A 17,813-nucleotide genomic window follows, 5' to 3' on the forward strand; every position below is an offset into this window, starting at 1 on the left:
ATAAATTATATATTATATACTATAATAATATATAATATATACAATAACATATTATATATAAAATTATTCTATTATATAATAATATATATATTATATTATTATATAATATATAATAATATATATTCTATTATATATAATAAAATTACATTATATTATATAGTTATTTTATAATTATGTATATAATCGTTTTATAATTATATAATAATTATTATATATACTATACAACAATAACATACAATATATTCTATACAATAATTGTTATATTATTATTATAATCATTATATTTTATCATATTTTATTATAATTAACTGTCTAAAATATATTCAACCATTATAATTATTATATAATATATTATATTATTATTTTAGTTTATTTTGTATTATTTATTATTATTAATAATAGCTATTATTAGTAGATATTATTATATTAATTATAATAATTTTAATTATAATGTATATTTTATAATATTATCAGGTATAATATCATATCATATCATATCATATCATATCATATATATTATAATATAATATATATATAATGTATATATATATTATATAAATATAATATAATATATATTATATAATATATATATAATGTGTATATATATTTTATATATATATTATATATATTATATATATTATATATTATATTTTATATATATATTATATCATTATATATATTATTATATATTATTATATAATATATTAATTATATTATTATATATTATTATATAATAATATATTATATATATTATATAATATATATATTATATATATCATATATATTATATATATAATATAATATATATTATATATTATATTATATATGTATAATGTATATATATATTATATATAATATATATATATTATATTATATTATATTATATTATATTATATTATATTATATTATATTATATTATATTATATTATATTATATTATATTATATTATATTATATTATATTATATTATATTATATTAATTATATATTACGTATATATAAATTATAATAATAATAGTTATAATACAACCTAAAATAGAGAAAAGACCTAAAATGCGGGCGGGATTTAAGGCAGGGCTGCTCGCGCGGAGCTGTAAAGGGAGAATTCGCGCTGTGCGTGCCCCACCCGCCCTGGGCCGCCCTTCACCCTCCCTCGGTGCCCCCCAGGACCCGGGAGCCGCAGAGGCCGCCCGGCCCGTGCCCCGCCACTTCTGCCCCCGAGGTACGGGGAGATCGCACTGATGTTTGGGAGCTTTTATAGAAAATGGATAGGTGGGTGAATGTAGATGAATGTAGAAAATTAATGAGGATTTGTAGAAAATGATGCGGATTTACACAGACTGCCTGTGTCTAGGGGAAAAAAAAAAAAGGTCAGCTTTCCAACTCTAGGTCCTTGATTCTTAAGTTTTTCTTGGATGAGGTTGGACTAATTATAGAGGTAATTCCCTAGTATTGACAGTTCAATCCTGTCAGAACAGAAGTAAGATGGATTTGAATTGATGGACTTTCATCTTTTTTCTGCACTCTCTTTCTTCAGTAACTCTTTCTTCCTCCTTTACTTGTGTACAACTGTAGAGGACACAAATCAAAGGCAGGAATACTGACATTTAGTATAGCATCCCTGGGTTTTTTTTGCCTCTGAACAAAACGATTCTCAGCTGGTTGAATTGTGGCCAAATTTGCAAGCCCAATGGGGTTTGATCTAGGGCTTTGAATTATGATATATTTTCCATAAAGTAGAGGAGGGAATGCTGTAAGCTTTGTGTTGGAACATATGAAATTCTTTGTCAGCACTAAGGAAGACATAGAAAGTGAATAATCTGATTTAAACACTTGGGTGTCTATGGATCACCTCAAGTGATTTAATACAGGGAAGTGCAATTTGAGGCATAAATAATTCCAAGTGCTGAAACACGATATCCAGCTTTGCTGCAATACCTAGATCCTCCCTTGTGCTACTGAGATATGGAAAATTTATTTCTGCCTTTGTGAGCTCTGCTAAAGCCCCACGTCGGATTTATCAGAGTGGTTTTTGCACCATGGATAGCAGACTGTCCCCCCTGTGTGGTCACTCTTTTATATTCTTTGAATTTTATATTCTTTATATTCATGTTTGTTCCATTTTTCTCCCACCATTTCTTTGCAAAGAATTAAAACGCCCAATCAAGCACCTGTTGCAAGCAACCATTCTAAATTTGACTCTTCTTTCAAATATTCTGCAATGGCTGCTTAATGCTGGTAATATTTTTTTGGCATTATCAGACAAATGAGACAGACAATCAGAAATTCTGGGGTTTTTTGTTGTTAAGAGACAAATGAAACAAACAGTCAGAAATGCTGATTTTTTTTTTGTTGTTATCAGACAATTGAAACAGACAATCAGAAATGCTGGGGGTTTTTTGTTGTTATGAGACAAATGAAACAAACAACCAGAAATGCTGATTCTTTTTGTTGTTATCAGACAAATGCAGCAGACAATCAGAAATGCTGTTTTGTTTTGTTGTTAAGACACAAATGAAACAATCAGAAATGCCGTTCATTTTGTTGTTATCACCGCAAGCAGAGATTTTTTTAATATTAATTTACAAGTAAACAATTAATAGCCACAAAAAAAAAAACCTTCCTGCCTTTCGTGCTTGAAGCTGTATTAAGGTTTGGGTGGCTCTCTGCTCTCTTTTCTCTCGGAAAGGCAGCTGGAGGAGCACGCAGTTCCCCTGCCCTGCAGGAACCTTCCGCACCAGGCTGGGCAGGGGCAGGGTGGAGGATTGCTCTGCCTGCCCTGCCGGAGCCTTCTGCCCCCCTGGCACCTCCAAACCGGTGCTGTGCCCACCGTAAGTGCAGGACAACGCTGTGGGGCTGTGCAGGTACAAGGGGAAATGGCTCTTTGTGGCATCTTGTGGCTCTTCTGGGTTTAATTATTATTTTGCTGCACTTGGTGTGTTAGAGGTGCGTTTCACCTTGTGTGTTACCAGGTGGTCCAGGCAAGTTTTGTCAGAATTGGGTGGTTTTGCTGCAGAAAGAGAACATTTCCTCTAGTCAGAACCAGGATTTCAGTATAGAAGTGCACTGCTGATGCTTTAGGATTTTAGCTTTTCTATTTTCCATCTGTTTGTAATCCTGCAGTTCTTTAGTGTAGAACTCTAAACTCCATATCCACTGTGAGCTGCTGCTTCCCCATTTGGGGAAGACACAACAATTCCTCTCCAGGCCTGGTAACCAAGGACACCTCACTGCCTCAGGTCAGAAATGGAAACAAAAGTGAGTTGGGGGGCAGCAAACTTGCACTAAATGACTTCATTAGCTGAAGCTGTAATTGGAAGACCCCCAGTAATAATTGTAATTGGAATAACCTCCAATATGCAAATTGACCAAACTTATAAAAGTGTGAAACCCATGACCCATCATCCATTTTTGGGTGTAGCCCCTGGAGGGCTTTGCCTGCCCAAAATATACCTGAGGGCCCTTCAATAAATAGAACTGCTTTTTATTCTCTTAGTTTAGCCTGGCCACTGTTTTTAGGCAGCCCCAAAAGGCATCAGAGTGTTTCCTAGTTTTGCCTGCTGCTGTCTGGAGTGTCTCTGTGCTGTTTTCTCCCCAGGGGATCCTTTCGCTCGGCGCCTGGAGCGGCGGTGGCTGCAGACTGCACCCCGTGTCCTGGGGGCCACCACTGCCCCGAGCTGGGCACGGTCACCCCTCGACCTTGTGGGGCTGGCAACTTCTCCGTGCGTAGCAATGCTCCTCTCCTGCCCTCCCTGCAGCACGAGGCTGGATTTTGGCACACGGGGAGCTCCCAGGGGAGGCTGAGGCTGGGAGTGCCCCGGGGGAGGCACTGGGATGAGCTCAGCTCCTTCCACGATGAGTCTGGGAATTTGGGGTGGCTGCGTGCAGAGCTTTAAACAGCACTGGCCACCTGTGCTGGCTCTACAAGGGGTTCAACTGCTATTCCAGAGATTGGGAATGTTCCTGCAGCTCCAGACAGGAGAAGCATCTCCCAGGGGTGCAGTCCTGCTGCTGTTCCCAGCACAGAGGCCATCCCCCTGTGTCTGCTGGGTGCAAACCTCAGGGACATTGGCATTGCCATTTTCGTGGCACATTCAGCCCTGGCAGGAGCAGACAGCTCTTCCTGCTCAAAAGGAGGTGTTGGATGGGCTGGGATTAAACTCTCAGCTGGCTTGGGGAGGGAAAGCATCAAGGTGGAGTCACAAAAGGGGACAGTGATGGCACAACTATTCCCACAAATGTGTGCTAATGTTTGATTCACATTTATCTGCCCCAAAACTCTAATTAATTGTTGTATTGATCATTGCCACTGTTGGTGACAAACTCCTGTTGAAGGACCCTGGCACCTCTGTCCTGACCAGTTTTCATCCCTGCAAAAATTTGGGAACTACCACTGGGCCTCTCCACTGAGACTGGAGAGGAGATAAATTAAATGGAGAGTTATACAAATAGACACAGCTTACTCCTCGCTTGCACTTGGAGTTGGGTGTAACAAGGAAAGATGAGGGAATATTTCTGTATTTCCCCTGCTCCTGCTGGCAGAGGTGTTGGTCTCCCTGCTCTGATGCGTGGATAATCCACAGGTGTGACAGGGCTGATTTGTGGAGCAGAGGATGCTTTTTTGGGTCTGGCAGGGGTACAAGGACCACAAGCCCTATGAGGAAGGTTTGAGGGAGTTGGGGTTGTTTAGCCCAGAGAAGAGGAGGCTCAGAGGTGACCTTATTGCTCTCCACAGCTCCTGAAGGGAGGTTTAGACAGGTGGGGTTGGTCTCTGCCCCTGGGCAGCACTGACAGAACAAGGGGACACAGCCTCAGCTACGTCAGGGAAGGTACAGGTTGGATATTAGGAAAAATTTTTTCACTGAAAGAATAATAAAATACTGGAATTGTCTTCCTAGGGAGGTGGTGGAAACACCATCTCTGGATATGTTTAAAAAAAGACTGGACATGGCACTTGGCGCTGTAGTCTAGTTATGGTGTCAGGGCATGGGTTGGACTTGATGATCTCAGAGGTCTCTTCCAACCTCATTATTCTGTGATTCTGGGATTCTGGGATTCTGGGATTCTGGGATTCTGGGATTCTGGGATTCTGTGGTTCTGTGTTTCTGTGGTTCTGTGACTCTGTGATTCTGTGTTTCTGTAATTCTGTAATTCTGTGATTCTGTGTTTCTGTAACTCTGGTTCTGTGTTTCTGTAATCTGTGATTCTGTAATTCTGTAGTTCTGTAGTTCTGTGGTTCTGTGTTTCTGTGATTCTGTGATTCTGTGATTCTGTGTTTCTGTAATTCTGTGTTTCTGTGTTTCTGTGGTTCTGTGTTTCTGTAATTCTGTGGTTCTGTGATTCTGTAGTTCTGTAGTTCTGTGGTTCTGTGTTTCTGTGATTCTGTAATTCTGTGATTCTGTGTTTCTGTGGTTCTGTGTTTCTGTGTTTTTGTGTTTTTGTGTTTCTGTGTTTCTGTGGTTCTGTGATTCTGTGATTCTGTGTTTCTGTGTTTCTGTGTTTCTGTGGTTCTGTGATTCTGTGTTTCTGTAATTCTGTGTTTCTGTGGTTCTGTGTTTCTGTAATTCTGTGATTCTGTGATTCTGTAATTCTGTGATTCTGTGATTCTGTGGTTCTGTGGTTCTGTAATTCTGTGTTTCTGTGTTTCTGTGTTTCTGTGGTTCTGTGTTTCTGTGTTTCTGTGTTTCTGTGGTTCTGTGGTTCTGTGTTTCTGTGGTTCTGTGTTTCTGTAATTCTGTGATTCTGTAATTCTGTGTTTCTGTGGTTCTGTGATTCTGTGTTTCTGTGTTTCTGTAATTCTGTGTTTCTGTGTTTCTGTGTTTCTGTGTTTCTGTGGTTCTGTGATTCTGTGTTTCTATAATTCTGTGATTCTGTGTTTCTGTGTTTCTGTGTTTCTGTGTTTCTGTGTTTCTGTGTTTCTGTGGTTCTGTGGTTCTGTGTTTCTGTGTTTCTGTGTTTCTGTGGTTCTGTGTTTCTGTGTTTCTGTGTTTCTGTGGTTCTGTGTTTCTGTGATTCTGTGTTTCTGTGGTTCTGTGATTCTGTGTTTCTGTGTTTCTGTGGTTCTGTGGTCGCTCGGCGCCCCGGCACTGACACGGGCTCCTCTCTGTCGCAGGAGCCGGGCTCAGCCTCCTGCTCGCCCTGCAGGGTCGGGCACTTCTGTGCCGGGGAGAACACCAGCCTGGAGGCGATGCTGGCCATGGTGTGCCCGGCGGGGCTGCTGTGCCCGCGGGGACAGGCGGCGGTGCCCGCCGCCGCTGCCAACGCCTGCCCGCAGGGACACTTCTGTCCCCGGGGAGATGCTGTGAGTGAGTGGCTCTGCCCTGGGGACTCGCCGTTCCCTCTGCCCGGCATCACTGCTGGGGGAAAACCTCTCCTGATAGCATTTTGTTACTCATTTCTGCCCTCTTCGTGTGTTCACGGGCCTTAGCAGTATTTGCCCCACATAAAACTGTTGATAATATAAAAATATTGATTAATATAATATAATAACATAATAAATTTTGTATATAATATAATATAATATAATATAATATAATATAATATAATATAATATAATATAATATAATATAATATAATATAATATAATATAATATAATATAATATAATATAATATAATATAATATAATATAATATAATATAATATATAACATAACATAATGTAATTAAATTAACGTAACGTAACATAACATAGCATAACATAACATACAATATAATATAATATAATATATTTATATTATTATATTATATACATTATAACATACTCCATATATTACTATATATTATATTATATAATAAAACATATTAATAATATAATATTAATATCATAAAATAATACATCACAGTATAATATATATTATTATATAATAATATATTATTATATATATTATATATAATATATATATAATTATATAATATTATATAATAATATAGCTGTTATTATCCTATAATAATAAAACTGAAATAATATCATTAAAACAATATACTATAATATAATATAACATAATTCTATTCTATTCTATTCTATTCTATTCTATTCTATTCTAAACATGTTAATAATATAATAATATTAATATAATATAATAATACATCATAATATATAATATTGTTGCATCGTGATATATAATAATATAACTGTTATTATGATATAATAGTAACATAATTAATAATACGGGCTGTAAATAATATGATAATAAACAATAGTATTACAACAATAATTTCAGGATAGCACATTCTGAGAAGCTGCACACAATTATTGAGCTGTTTTCACAGCTTTAACTGCTGTACGGTGTCTTGTGGGCTGCAGGGTTCATTTGAGGCTGTCCAAAACCCTTTTTCTGTTTCACCTCCAGGCTCAGCCTTGCCCCAATGGCACCTACGGTGGGCGGCGGGGGCTGAGCAGCGCCGCTGGGTGCTCGCCCTGCCCTGCAGGGAGGTTCTGCTACGCTGACGGGACTGAGCCTTCAGGAATCCCTCACCCTGTACGTACAGCCCAGCTGCTCCCAAATATTCACCCAAAATTCCTACCCCAGGCTGCACCTCTTATCTATTATATATATATATAATATATTGGCTTTAATGGTGCCAACTCTGTGTTTTGCGCATGTTTTCTGTCTTTATTTTGCCTCCTGCCTGTCAGTGCAGGCAGGGAAAGAGGGTTCAAAGGTGAGGAATTGCTGCTGCTCCTCATCTAATGAGTTTTGGGATTTTTCCTTTTCATTGTTTCATCTCAGAGGAGAACGAACTTGTCAGATATTAATAGCTGTTAAAAAAAAAAAGTAATAAAAAAATGCAGATGGATTCTTTTCCATGTGGATGAATCCATGGGTTTATCGAAGAGTAAGGTGATAATTCTGTCCCAGTTACAGCTTTCCTCCAAGTGTGGAACAGCATCTTCCTCACCACTCTACAGGCAGAACTTGCAGGGCTCGTCTCAATGCTGAGATTTTGCCCTAAACCCACCTTGCCTACATTAATTTACTGGCAAGAGCATCAATTCCCTTTCTTCCCTTCTCCCCTGCCCCGCCTGCTCGCAGTGAGGAAACGCCGGGTAATTCAGGTTGCAGGGGAGCTGGACAGACTGCTGTGGACAGAAGCAGCCAGGCCTGAGTGTGTGCTCTGCTCCCAGACAGGGCAGTGCCCGCCTGGCTACCTGTGCCCTCCAGGGACGGGATTCCCCTTCTCCTTCCCCTGCATGCCAGGCAGCTTCTGGGACAACTCCAGCGCCGAGGGACAAGGGGTTTGCAAGCCAAGCCCAGCCGGGCACTTCTGTGACTCCCCTGCCCTGACAGAGCCCAAGCCCTGCCCAGCAGTGAGTGGTTTCCCTTTGCTTTTGAGAACAATGAGGGATTTTGTCTTTACAAAAAAGCTGGTAGATAAAACTAACACTGGGAGATTAAAAAAAAAAAAAAAAGCTAAAAAAAAAAAAAATGGGGAAGGATTCCACTGATTGACGAACGGGAAAAGATGTTTGCTTTCACAAATAAGCTGTAGGTTTGCTGATAAATGAAATTGGATATTAAAATATGAAAGAAACAACGGGGGAAACCCTAAATTTCATAAGAATTAAAAAATAAAAGGGAGGTTTATACATTTATACATTAGAAGGGAATCTTTGGTATCAGTGTTCCGGGTAGTCTGAACCTCTCAAGTACCTCAGCCAGTGGGAAAGATAGAGGGAAATGTGGCTGGGAAATTGGGATAAAAAGGAGGCTGTGTCACCTAAAAATTTAACAGACCCCATGGGAATGCCCCATGGCCTCTCCCTTTATTGGAATGAAGTTACAGGACTCCTCTGTCTGCTTTTTGGACATCAACCTCTGGTGTTTGTAGATGGATTTTCCTGACACTCTCATGGAAGAAGCTGCTCTGGGGGATTTATTTCATAGAAAAACCTTGATTGTAGACATCTGGCTTTGTTTTGTAGGGTTTTTACTGCGCCGAAGGCAGCTCCAAGCCCGAGCCCTGCCCGGAGGGGACATTTGGTGACAGGCAGGGGCTGACCGGAGCCTCGGGGTGCAGCCCCTGTGCTCGGGGTTCCTACTGTGCTGCCCCAGGACAGACTGGCCCAAGTGGGCCCTGTGAGGCTGGGTTTTATTGCCTGGGCAGGGCTCTGACTCCAGTAAGTCCTACTGATGAGTTTTGCTCCTCTTCTTCTTTTTTGCGCTGTTTTATTTTCCCCTTTTTTTGAACCCGGTGATTTGGACAGTCACAATTTTGTGCTGCTCATGCTCAAGTTTATGTCACAAGGACCCTCAAAGGGAGTGTGGCCATGTCATATTTTTCCCCTTTCAACACTGACACCCTCTTAACTAAAAGGTCACCAGGTAAAAAGTCCAGTGGGTATGAATCAGTGTAAATTTTCACCTCTATTTATTCTCTTTGAATTTCCTTAAATCAGTGTTTTCTGTTCTCTGCACAAGAGCATGCCTTTATTTTTGTTTTCTTTATTGTCTACATCAGTTTAATGCCTTAAATACTTAAACTAATTTTCTCCCTTTTTTTTTTTAATGATCCTTTTTCCATTTTCAGTGGCCCACGGATGGTGTGACAGGAGCTGTGTGTCCTGCTGGCTCCTACTGCCCACCTGGCTCTGCCTTCCCCATCCCCTGCCCCCCAGGGACCTTCAGCAACTCCAGTGGGCTGAGGAGCCTCCAGGAGTGCTTGGATTGCCCACCTGGGTGAGTGTCCTCCAGCTCTGGAAGCAAACAGGAATCCGGTCTCTAAAATTCCAGGGTTTTTTTTTTTTTAATTGGGATTGTGCTTTCCAGTGGGAAAAGAAAAAAAGAAGGCATTATTGCTACCCAAATTTGGTTTTTTCTCAATTTAGCTTGTATTGTGATGGGACAAACAACCAAGCCCCCTCAGGACTTTGTGAACCCGGTTACTTCTGCACAGGAGGGGCCAAAAGTGCTCTCCAGCACGTGGTGGTGGAGGGACATTATTCCTTAGCAGGAGCTTTCAAACCAGAGCCGTGTCCCCTCGGCACCTTCCAGCCCGTGAGTACCTCGGGGTCCCAGCCTGGGGGGTCAGCAGAACCCTTGGAAACTCTGAAAATGTGTGAGCAGAAATTCCTGAGGTGTTTGGAAGCAGTCAGCTTGAAAAAAAGGAGGCTTTGGGGAATTTCTGCTAATTTGGGTAATCACCACCTGCTTTGCTTTTACCCTGCAACAGAAGAAGAACCACAAGCTTTGGGTGAAGACACGAAATCCATCAGTCCAGGCCTGTTGCCTACCCCTTATTTGGCACTTTCTGTTAAGTTTTCTTGCACAGTAGAAATTTGGAAGGGCTGCTGAGTCTTTGGCCTGGCAGGGGTGAATTAACTTGTGCATTTCCCTCACTTCTGTGATGATCAGGGCTGTGCCTGCCAATGCCTTCGTGCTGCAGGCACCCCAAATTTGATGCTTTTGGGCTGCAGGTCATTCCCTTCAGTGTTCATTTTGCAGCAGGGAGTTGGTAGAACTCACAAAGTTCATTTATTCTCGTGGTAAGAGCAATACCCCACCCCTGCCAGGCTCTGTGCTGTCTTCCAGGGCCGTGCTCAGTCTCTTTGCAGGGACTGCCCTGAGGGGACTTTCTGCAGTGAGCCAGGCCTGGCTGCCCCCCAGGATTGTCCCAAAGGCCATTTCTGCCCGGCTGGCAGCTCCGTGCCTCTCCCATGCCCCATGGTAAGAGTCAAACACGGATTTGTTTCCCAAGCAGCCATTTCCAGGAGGGTTCCATCCCTGGGCAGGGCGTGCAGTGGCTGTCTCTGTGCAGGGAACTTACTCGGATGTGGAGAGGGCAGGTTCCTGCAAACCCTGCCCTGCAGGGATGTTCTGCAGCAGGGCTGGGCTGCCCGAGCCAGAGGGGCACTGCCAGCCTGGACATTACTGCTCACAAGGCTCCAGCACCTCCTCACCTGTGAGTGATGAACATTTTACATTGCTCAGGACCTTTACCAAAGCTCTCATGGACCACAATAAATTGAATTTCAATTCCCTTCAGGTAGGGCTTCCATTTGGAGATCTTTGCCCACAAGGACATTATTGCCCAGCTGGCACCGGGCACCCCAGAGAGATGCCGTGTCCTGCTGGCACCTGGAATGGCCAGAGAGGAGCCCAGGATGTCACTTGGTGCCTGCCCTGTGCCCCTGGGTTTTTCTGCAACATGTCTGGCCAAGATGCTCCCGGGGGACTTTGTGCACGAGGTGAGACAAAGACAGAATTCACAGAATTCCCAGATTTCACAGAATCACTGGGTGGGAAGAGACTCTAAAGATCGAGTCCAACCCAGCACCTCAACCAAACCCTGGCACCCAATGCCACCTCCAGGCTTGTTTTGAACACACCCAGGGATGGTAACTCCACCACCTTCTTGGGCAGCCATTCCAGAACTTTATCACCCTTTCTGTAAAAAAACCTTTCCTAAAATTCAACCTGTGTTTCCCTTGGTGCATCTTGAGATTGAGAACTTGTGAAGCTTCTCAGAAATGGGTTTTGACTTGGGGGAAGAGCTCCAGTGTTTTCTGTTTTTAGGCTATTACTGCACGGGGAGGACAAAGACTGCAAAGCCAGAGGATGGCATCACTGGAGGTCTCTGTCCTCGAGGACATTTCTGCCCTGCAGGCTCAGCAGCACCTTCCCCCTGCCCCAGCGGGGAATACAGCAACGCCACAGGTCAGGAGCTGCAGAAATGCAGCAGGTCAGGGGCTACAGAAATGCAGCATGTCAGGAGCTGCAGCCTTGCAACAGGAGCTGCAGCAGCAGCACAGATCAGGAGCTGCAGCAGTGCTGCAGGTCAGGGGCTACAGAAATGCAGCAGGTCAGGAGCTGCAGCCTTGCAACAGGAGCTGCAGCAGCGGCACAGATCAGGAGCTGCAGAAATGCCACAGGTCAAGAACTGCAGAAATTCAGCAGGTCAGGAGCTGCAACTTTGCAACAGGAGCTGCAGCAGCGGCACAGATCAGGAGCTGCAGCAGTGCTGCAGGTCAGGGGCTACAGAAATGCAGCAGGTCAGGAACTGCCAAAATGCAGGAGGTCAGGAGCTGCAGCAATGCCCCAGGTCAGGGGCTGCAGCTTTGCAACTCCAGTGTGACTCAGGGAGATGGAAGCTTGCAGCTTTTGTTGGTATCCAAGAAGCTCCTGAAAGCTGCTGGCCGCTGGGAATATTCCATATTTCGGGGACTGGGTTAGAGAAAGGGGTGGAGCAGGGATGTTCTGTTATTTTTCCCCTGGTGTCACATGAGGAATGTATTCCCCCTGCAGCAGCCCATGTGGTGTTGGGTTTGTGGCGGTGGCACTCCGTGCTCCAGGGCTGGCAGCAGTTTCCAGCTTTCCCTCTGTTCCTCCTGTCACCTAATGGGGACACGTGGAGGTGACTCGGGCTGGTGGAGTGGAGTTTGCTGAACTAAATGCTCCGAGGAGAAATCCATATTTGAGGCCAGTTACTGTGGGAGAGCATAAAAAATAGCTTTATCTCGATTTCTGCTTCTTTAAGTGCACAACCAGGCAGAGGGATGTTGTGCATGTGGTATTTTCCTTCCATTTCATTCCATGCTTCCTTTTAATTCCTATTTTTTTCCCTCTCAGGCCAAGACAAATGCCTTCCTTGTCCTGCTGGGTTTCACTGTTCAAAGGGGCTCCGGCGCCGCTGCCCTCCCGGGTTCTACTGTCCTCAGAAAACTGGGATCAGTTTTAATCCTTGTCCTTCTGGGACTTACAACCCCTCCTATGGCCTGAGCCGTGCTGAGAGGTGCCAGCAGTGCCCTGCAGGTGAGGGAATGCTCTCTTGGGACATGTCTAAGGGGGTGATGACCTCTCTGCAGCTCTCTCTTCCCCGTTCCTCTGATAGGTTTTGGCCTCCAGGAAATGCAAACATAAAAATCCACAGTCAAAGGAGGATCCCGGTCCCACTGGTGGTGTCCCCACAGGGTTTTGGAGGCTGTGCAGAAGGGTTTGGGGTTTCCCAGAGGAGATGAACTGAATTAGGATTGGGTTCTGTCTCACTTGTGCTGATGCTGAGGGATTTGATTTCTCAAAGTCTTCCCTTTGCCTTCCAAAAGTGCATGCAGCACAGCAGCTCTCCTAGGGTTTTTTGGTTTTTATTCTCCCAGTTTGCTGATTCTCTTTTCCTATGGATATTCTCAGTTCAGTCAGAGAGGAAAAGAGAGGTTTTCTAACCAGGCTGGGCCTGGAAAAGAGCTGGAAAGGAATGTTCATAATTCTCTGTCTCTCTTGTCCAATTCTTCTCTTCTGAATTAGATTTTCTTTGTTCCCATCCTGCCTCAATGTTGACATTTTCTATTTTTGTTCTTCCAGGAATGTTCTGTGGAGAATGGGGATTATCCTCTCCCAGTGGTCCCTGCTGGCCAGGATTCTTCTGCACAGCAGGTACAGAAATTAGGGTTCAGAGGGCAGAAAGAGTGAAAAGGTGGGGAGCTGTGGCCTTTATGGTCCTTGCTGTTATTTATTCCATTCCACTATGGATCTCTGCCTTTACTGCCGTGAGTTACCACCAGCTCCTCTCTTCTTCCACCTATAGAAATTATTCTCTGGTCTTTATGGTCCTTGCTGCTATTTATTCCATTTCACCATGGATCTCTGCCTTTACTGCCATGAGCTACCATGAGCTCCTCTTTCTTTCCCCTGTGGAAATGCTTTTTAGCCATGGGGAGCAAAACTTGCCTATGAGAAACAACCCAAATAATTCAGGATACTTCTGCTTTATCTTCCTCGTGCAGGGGCAAGTGTCCCAAACCCCAGTGGAGCCTCAAACACGAGCAGTGGTGGCCCCTGCCCACCTGGACACTTCTGCCCAGCTGGCACCAGTATCCCCCAGCCATGCCCTGTGGGCACTTACTCAGACAGGTGAAGCTCTGTGGATCTGCTGATGCTAATTTTTAGTTTCTTTTCATTTCTGCTTCTCCATCAGTCCCCTAAGCAATGGAGTGAAGCTCAGCGAGGCTCGTTAGACATCCTTGCATTGATCAGAAAAGTTTTGTGGCTGCTGTCACTCACCAGGGCTGAGTTTACCACTCACCAGCTGAAACGCTGCTTCTGTCCCTCTCAGGCTCCACAACGGGCAGGATTCCAGCTGCACAGAGTGCCCACCTGGCCAGTTCTGTGGCTCCCCTGGCCTCACAGCCCCCTCAGGACCCTGCTCACCTGGGTACTTCTGCCAGCCTGGTGCTTCCTCACCATCACCACCCGGTGAGTGGCACTGGGTGATCCAGGGTTCAGGTGACAGGCAGCTTCAACCATGCCACCTTCCCTCCCAGTGTTCCACCTTCCTTCCCTCCCAGTGTCCCACCTTCCCTCCCAGTATTCCCAGCCCTGCCTCCTGTCAGTCATCCAGATTCCTGTGTGAATTCTCTTTGAGAGAGGGGTTTGGGCCAAATGATGCCTCGGGTTTAGCTTTTATGTTTTTCACATTCTGCACTGCTTCAGTGTGTGGGTCTGGGTTTCACATGAGGGGATGCTGAGCTCTCTGAGCAGGGAGACAAAACAATTCCTGCTCCAGCTGGGACCAAGGACAAATGATCCAAACCTCAGCCCAGGAGCACAAACAGTGTGGGCTGGAGAGAGAAAAACAAGCAGGATGGGACTGATGGGCTGGAGCTGGAATGGGACAATGAACTCCAAGGTGCCAATGGAGCAGAACTGATCCCAGGGAGAGCCCCGGGAGTGCTCGTGCATTTTGGGACCATTTTGGTTCATCTTGGGTTCATTGTGGGACCATTTTGGTTCATCTTGGGTGCAGCCTTGGATGAGCTCTGGTGCTGCCCAAGGTGGATCCATGGAGGAGATCCTTTAATAAATCCCTGCTTTATTCTTCAGCTCTGCCCAGCTCTGTTCTAGCTCAGCCTGCACAAGGCATCACACACATGCCAGTGTTACTGCAGGAAACGCCTGCACTGAGCACTGGGGCAGTCATGGGGGTCTGCCTGCAATGAGCACAGCCACTGCCATTTGACTGGCTCAAGTAATCATTTCCAGAGGAGATTTCCAACCCCTGCTTCTCCTGCCTGTGTCCCAGGTGTAAGGCACAAAGGAGGTCCTTGCCCTGTGAGCCACTTCTGCCCAGAAGGGACCAGCTCTCCCTTGCCCTGCCCTGCAGGGACTTACAACAACCTCTCCAGACAAGCTGCCTGCTTCCCCTGTGCTGCAGGCTACTTCTGCCCAGAAAACACCACCAGCTACAGCACAAACCCCTGCCCAGCTGGATTTTACTGCCCCAAAGGTGAGATGGGCCCAGAGAACCCAGCAGTCCTTTGGCCAGGCTGAAACGTCCTTCTTAAAGACAAGAAATGATCTTTGTTAATAAAATATTTGTCAGCCTGGTTCTTCACAGGAAAATATGTCCAAAAATATTCTTTTACATGTTTGAATGACTTTTTTTAAGTGTATTTTTGGATGTGGTTAGGAAAAAAAAAAATACAAAACAATATTTTAAGCTGTAGATATGGCTGTTGCTTAACAGCTTCACAAATTAAACAGCGCCCAAACACAATTTTGGCCATGAGGGGATAAAGAGTGGGATAAACTGCCAAAGAGGACGTGAAATGATGCAGCAGAACTCAGAGGAAGGATCGTGATTATATTCCATGAAAGACTCCTGCTCTCTTTATCCCACAGGCACCAGGTTTGCCACAGCGTTTCCCTGTCCCAGGGGCTACTACAACCCTGACCCCATGAGCCAGAGCTTGGACAGCTGCCTGCCCTGCCCCCCTGGGCACTACTGCGGGCAGGAGGGGCTGCCAGCGGCCTCAGGCAGCTGTGACCCAGGTGAGTGTGGGGCTGCTGGGTGACACTGGGGACAGGGTGTTCGGCAGGCTGATGCTTTCACCCCGCAGCTTCAGCACAGCCCTTGCAGTCTGTTTGCTGAGTTCTCTGTGTCAGAGTCCAGCTCATCCCTCTGGCTGCCCTGGCTGGGTCCAGAGACCCGGGCACAAAGTCAAAAACACCTGTGGCTTTGATTTTAGCCCCTGGAAAAAAACTGCCAAGTCTGTGTGAGGAATTACAAGCCACAAGGGTTTGAGCAGTGTGGTAGTTGAAATAACACAGGGTGAAAAAGTAGAATTTTATGTTTTTTAGAATGGGGATCAGGAGGACAAGATAGAGGATTTGGGCATGTCCTGACCTCCTCCTTCTTGTCTTCCATGTCTTGGTGTGATGGTGACACTTTTCCATTGGTTTAAAGTAGAGACGCACTGTCCAACATAAATTATAGATATTGGCACGTTATTGTAAACATAGTACAGGTAGTTTTTAGTATAAATTGTAAATGATGCCCAGGAGGACAGACAGAATGCCATGGCCGAGTGCTGGACAGAGCTCAGCAGGTCAGAGAAAGAATGTTCTAGATAAGGGAAAATAAACAACCTTGAGAAGCTGATCCTGTGCATTCAGACTCCTTTGGCTGCACGGGCTGGGAAATGAGGACTTTTACACTCCTGGGGTCATCCTGACACCCAGACCCCGAGATCTCTGGAGGTATCCAGTAGGATTGAACATGTCTCTGCTGGGCCCCAGGCTGTGCCGGGTAGCCAGGAGCAGTCCCTGCCCTCTGAGCCTGCTCAGGCAGCTGAGCTGAGCCCTGTGACCATAAAGCCAAAGTACTGAACTTGATGTTGCAAGATCTCTTTGTTAATATTGTATTTATAGTATTAAATTGGACGTACTGCTCCATGGGAAATTCAGGCCTGGTGGAGTTAAACTTTGGTGGGATGAACCTGTCCCACACCCTTTGCTGTGCCCACATCACACCCGAAGCCACCCCAGCTGGTTCATTTGTGATGGTTTTGTGGGGCTCTGTCACTGCCAGAGCTCCTCAGTCCCTTTTCCCATTCCCAGGCTGGTTTTGCATCTCAGCAGCCTGGACCTCACAGCCCTTTGACCTGGACAACTACACCAGTGCCAACTGCCTGTGCCCAGCCACTGCCACCGGGGGCAAGTGCACAGCTGGCTTCTATTGTCCCCAGGGAAGCCCAGAGCCTCTTCCTTGTCCCCCGGGGCTCTTCTGCAATGCCTCAGGTCGGTGTCTGTGGGGAAGAACAGTTTTGGGGGGATTCTCCTGGCATTTCCCTGGGGATGTAGCAGTGCTTGCCAGATGCCCATGGTGTCTCCCAGAGGGAGGCTGTGAGCAGTTGTTTTCCCTGCTTTTCCCCCTTTGTCCCAGTGCTCTGAGTGCCACCATCCTCTCTGTCTTGCAGGGCTGCCTGTCCCCAGTGGGGAATGTGCTGCTGGCTTCTACTGTGCAGGGGGAGCTGCTGGCCCCAAACCCACGGATGGTGTCACCGGGAACATCTGCCCCGCGGGCTCTTACTGCAGTGGGTACCCAGCACTGGAGATTCCATGGCACAGAACTCCTGAAACACTCCCAGGGTGTGGCAGCCAACTGCCTGGGGTCTGACCATGGTGCCAAAGCCAAAGTTTCTTCCTTGAATTCTTCCCCTTCCTCTCAAAGTGGGAGATGACATCTTTGTCTCAATATCTCAGTATCTTGGATCCACCTGTGGGTAAAACGAAGCAAATGATTTCTATTCCACCCCATGCAGCACTGTTGGATCTCTGAGTGGAAAAGAAGACTACCTTTCTGCTGTTTTGTGTTCATCCAACCCCCAAGTGCAGCCATCTCATTCATTCTTTCATTTTTTATTTCTCTCTTGCTTCTCTTGCAGCTGCAGCATCAGCAGCGCCCCAGCTCTGCCCAGCGGGCACCTTCTCCAGCCTGGCAGGGAGGAGAGCACTGTCTGAGTGCCAGCCCTGCCCCTCTGGCTTCTACTGCCAGCAGCCTGGCCTCAGTGCCCCCACTGGGGAGTGCTGGGAAGGTGAGAGGG

The 17,813-nt window shown here is 45.2% G+C and overlaps 1 protein-coding gene across 1 annotated transcript in view; it reads left to right on the plus strand.

Annotated features, from left to right (window-relative positions):
- The first annotated feature begins 8,129 nt into the window (after positions 1-8,129).
- Positions 8,130-17,813, plus strand: part of LOC110468195 (uncharacterized) — a 53,570-nt gene continuing 43,886 nt past the window's right edge. Inside the window, exons 1-10 of the mRNA XM_085560199.1 lie at positions 8,130-11,652; positions 12,565-12,747; positions 13,294-13,365; positions 13,716-13,842; positions 14,045-14,191; positions 15,018-15,214; positions 15,610-15,759; positions 16,828-17,007; positions 17,187-17,303; positions 17,655-17,804. Of these exons, the coding sequence (XP_085416325.1) occupies positions 11,466-11,652; positions 12,565-12,747; positions 13,294-13,365; positions 13,716-13,842; positions 14,045-14,191; positions 15,018-15,214; positions 15,610-15,759; positions 16,828-17,007; positions 17,187-17,303; positions 17,655-17,804 (1,510 nt within the window). The 5' untranslated portion in view covers positions 8,130-11,465. The remainder of the gene's footprint in view (positions 11,653-12,564; positions 12,748-13,293; positions 13,366-13,715; positions 13,843-14,044; positions 14,192-15,017; positions 15,215-15,609; positions 15,760-16,827; positions 17,008-17,186; positions 17,304-17,654; positions 17,805-17,813) is intronic.

This window comes from Lonchura striata, chromosome 24 (genome assembly GCF_050655825.1).
Source record: "Lonchura striata isolate lonStrDom1 chromosome 24, ASM5065582v1, whole genome shotgun sequence".
In the NCBI taxonomy this organism is placed as follows: domain Eukaryota; kingdom Metazoa; phylum Chordata; class Aves; order Passeriformes; family Estrildidae; genus Lonchura; species Lonchura striata.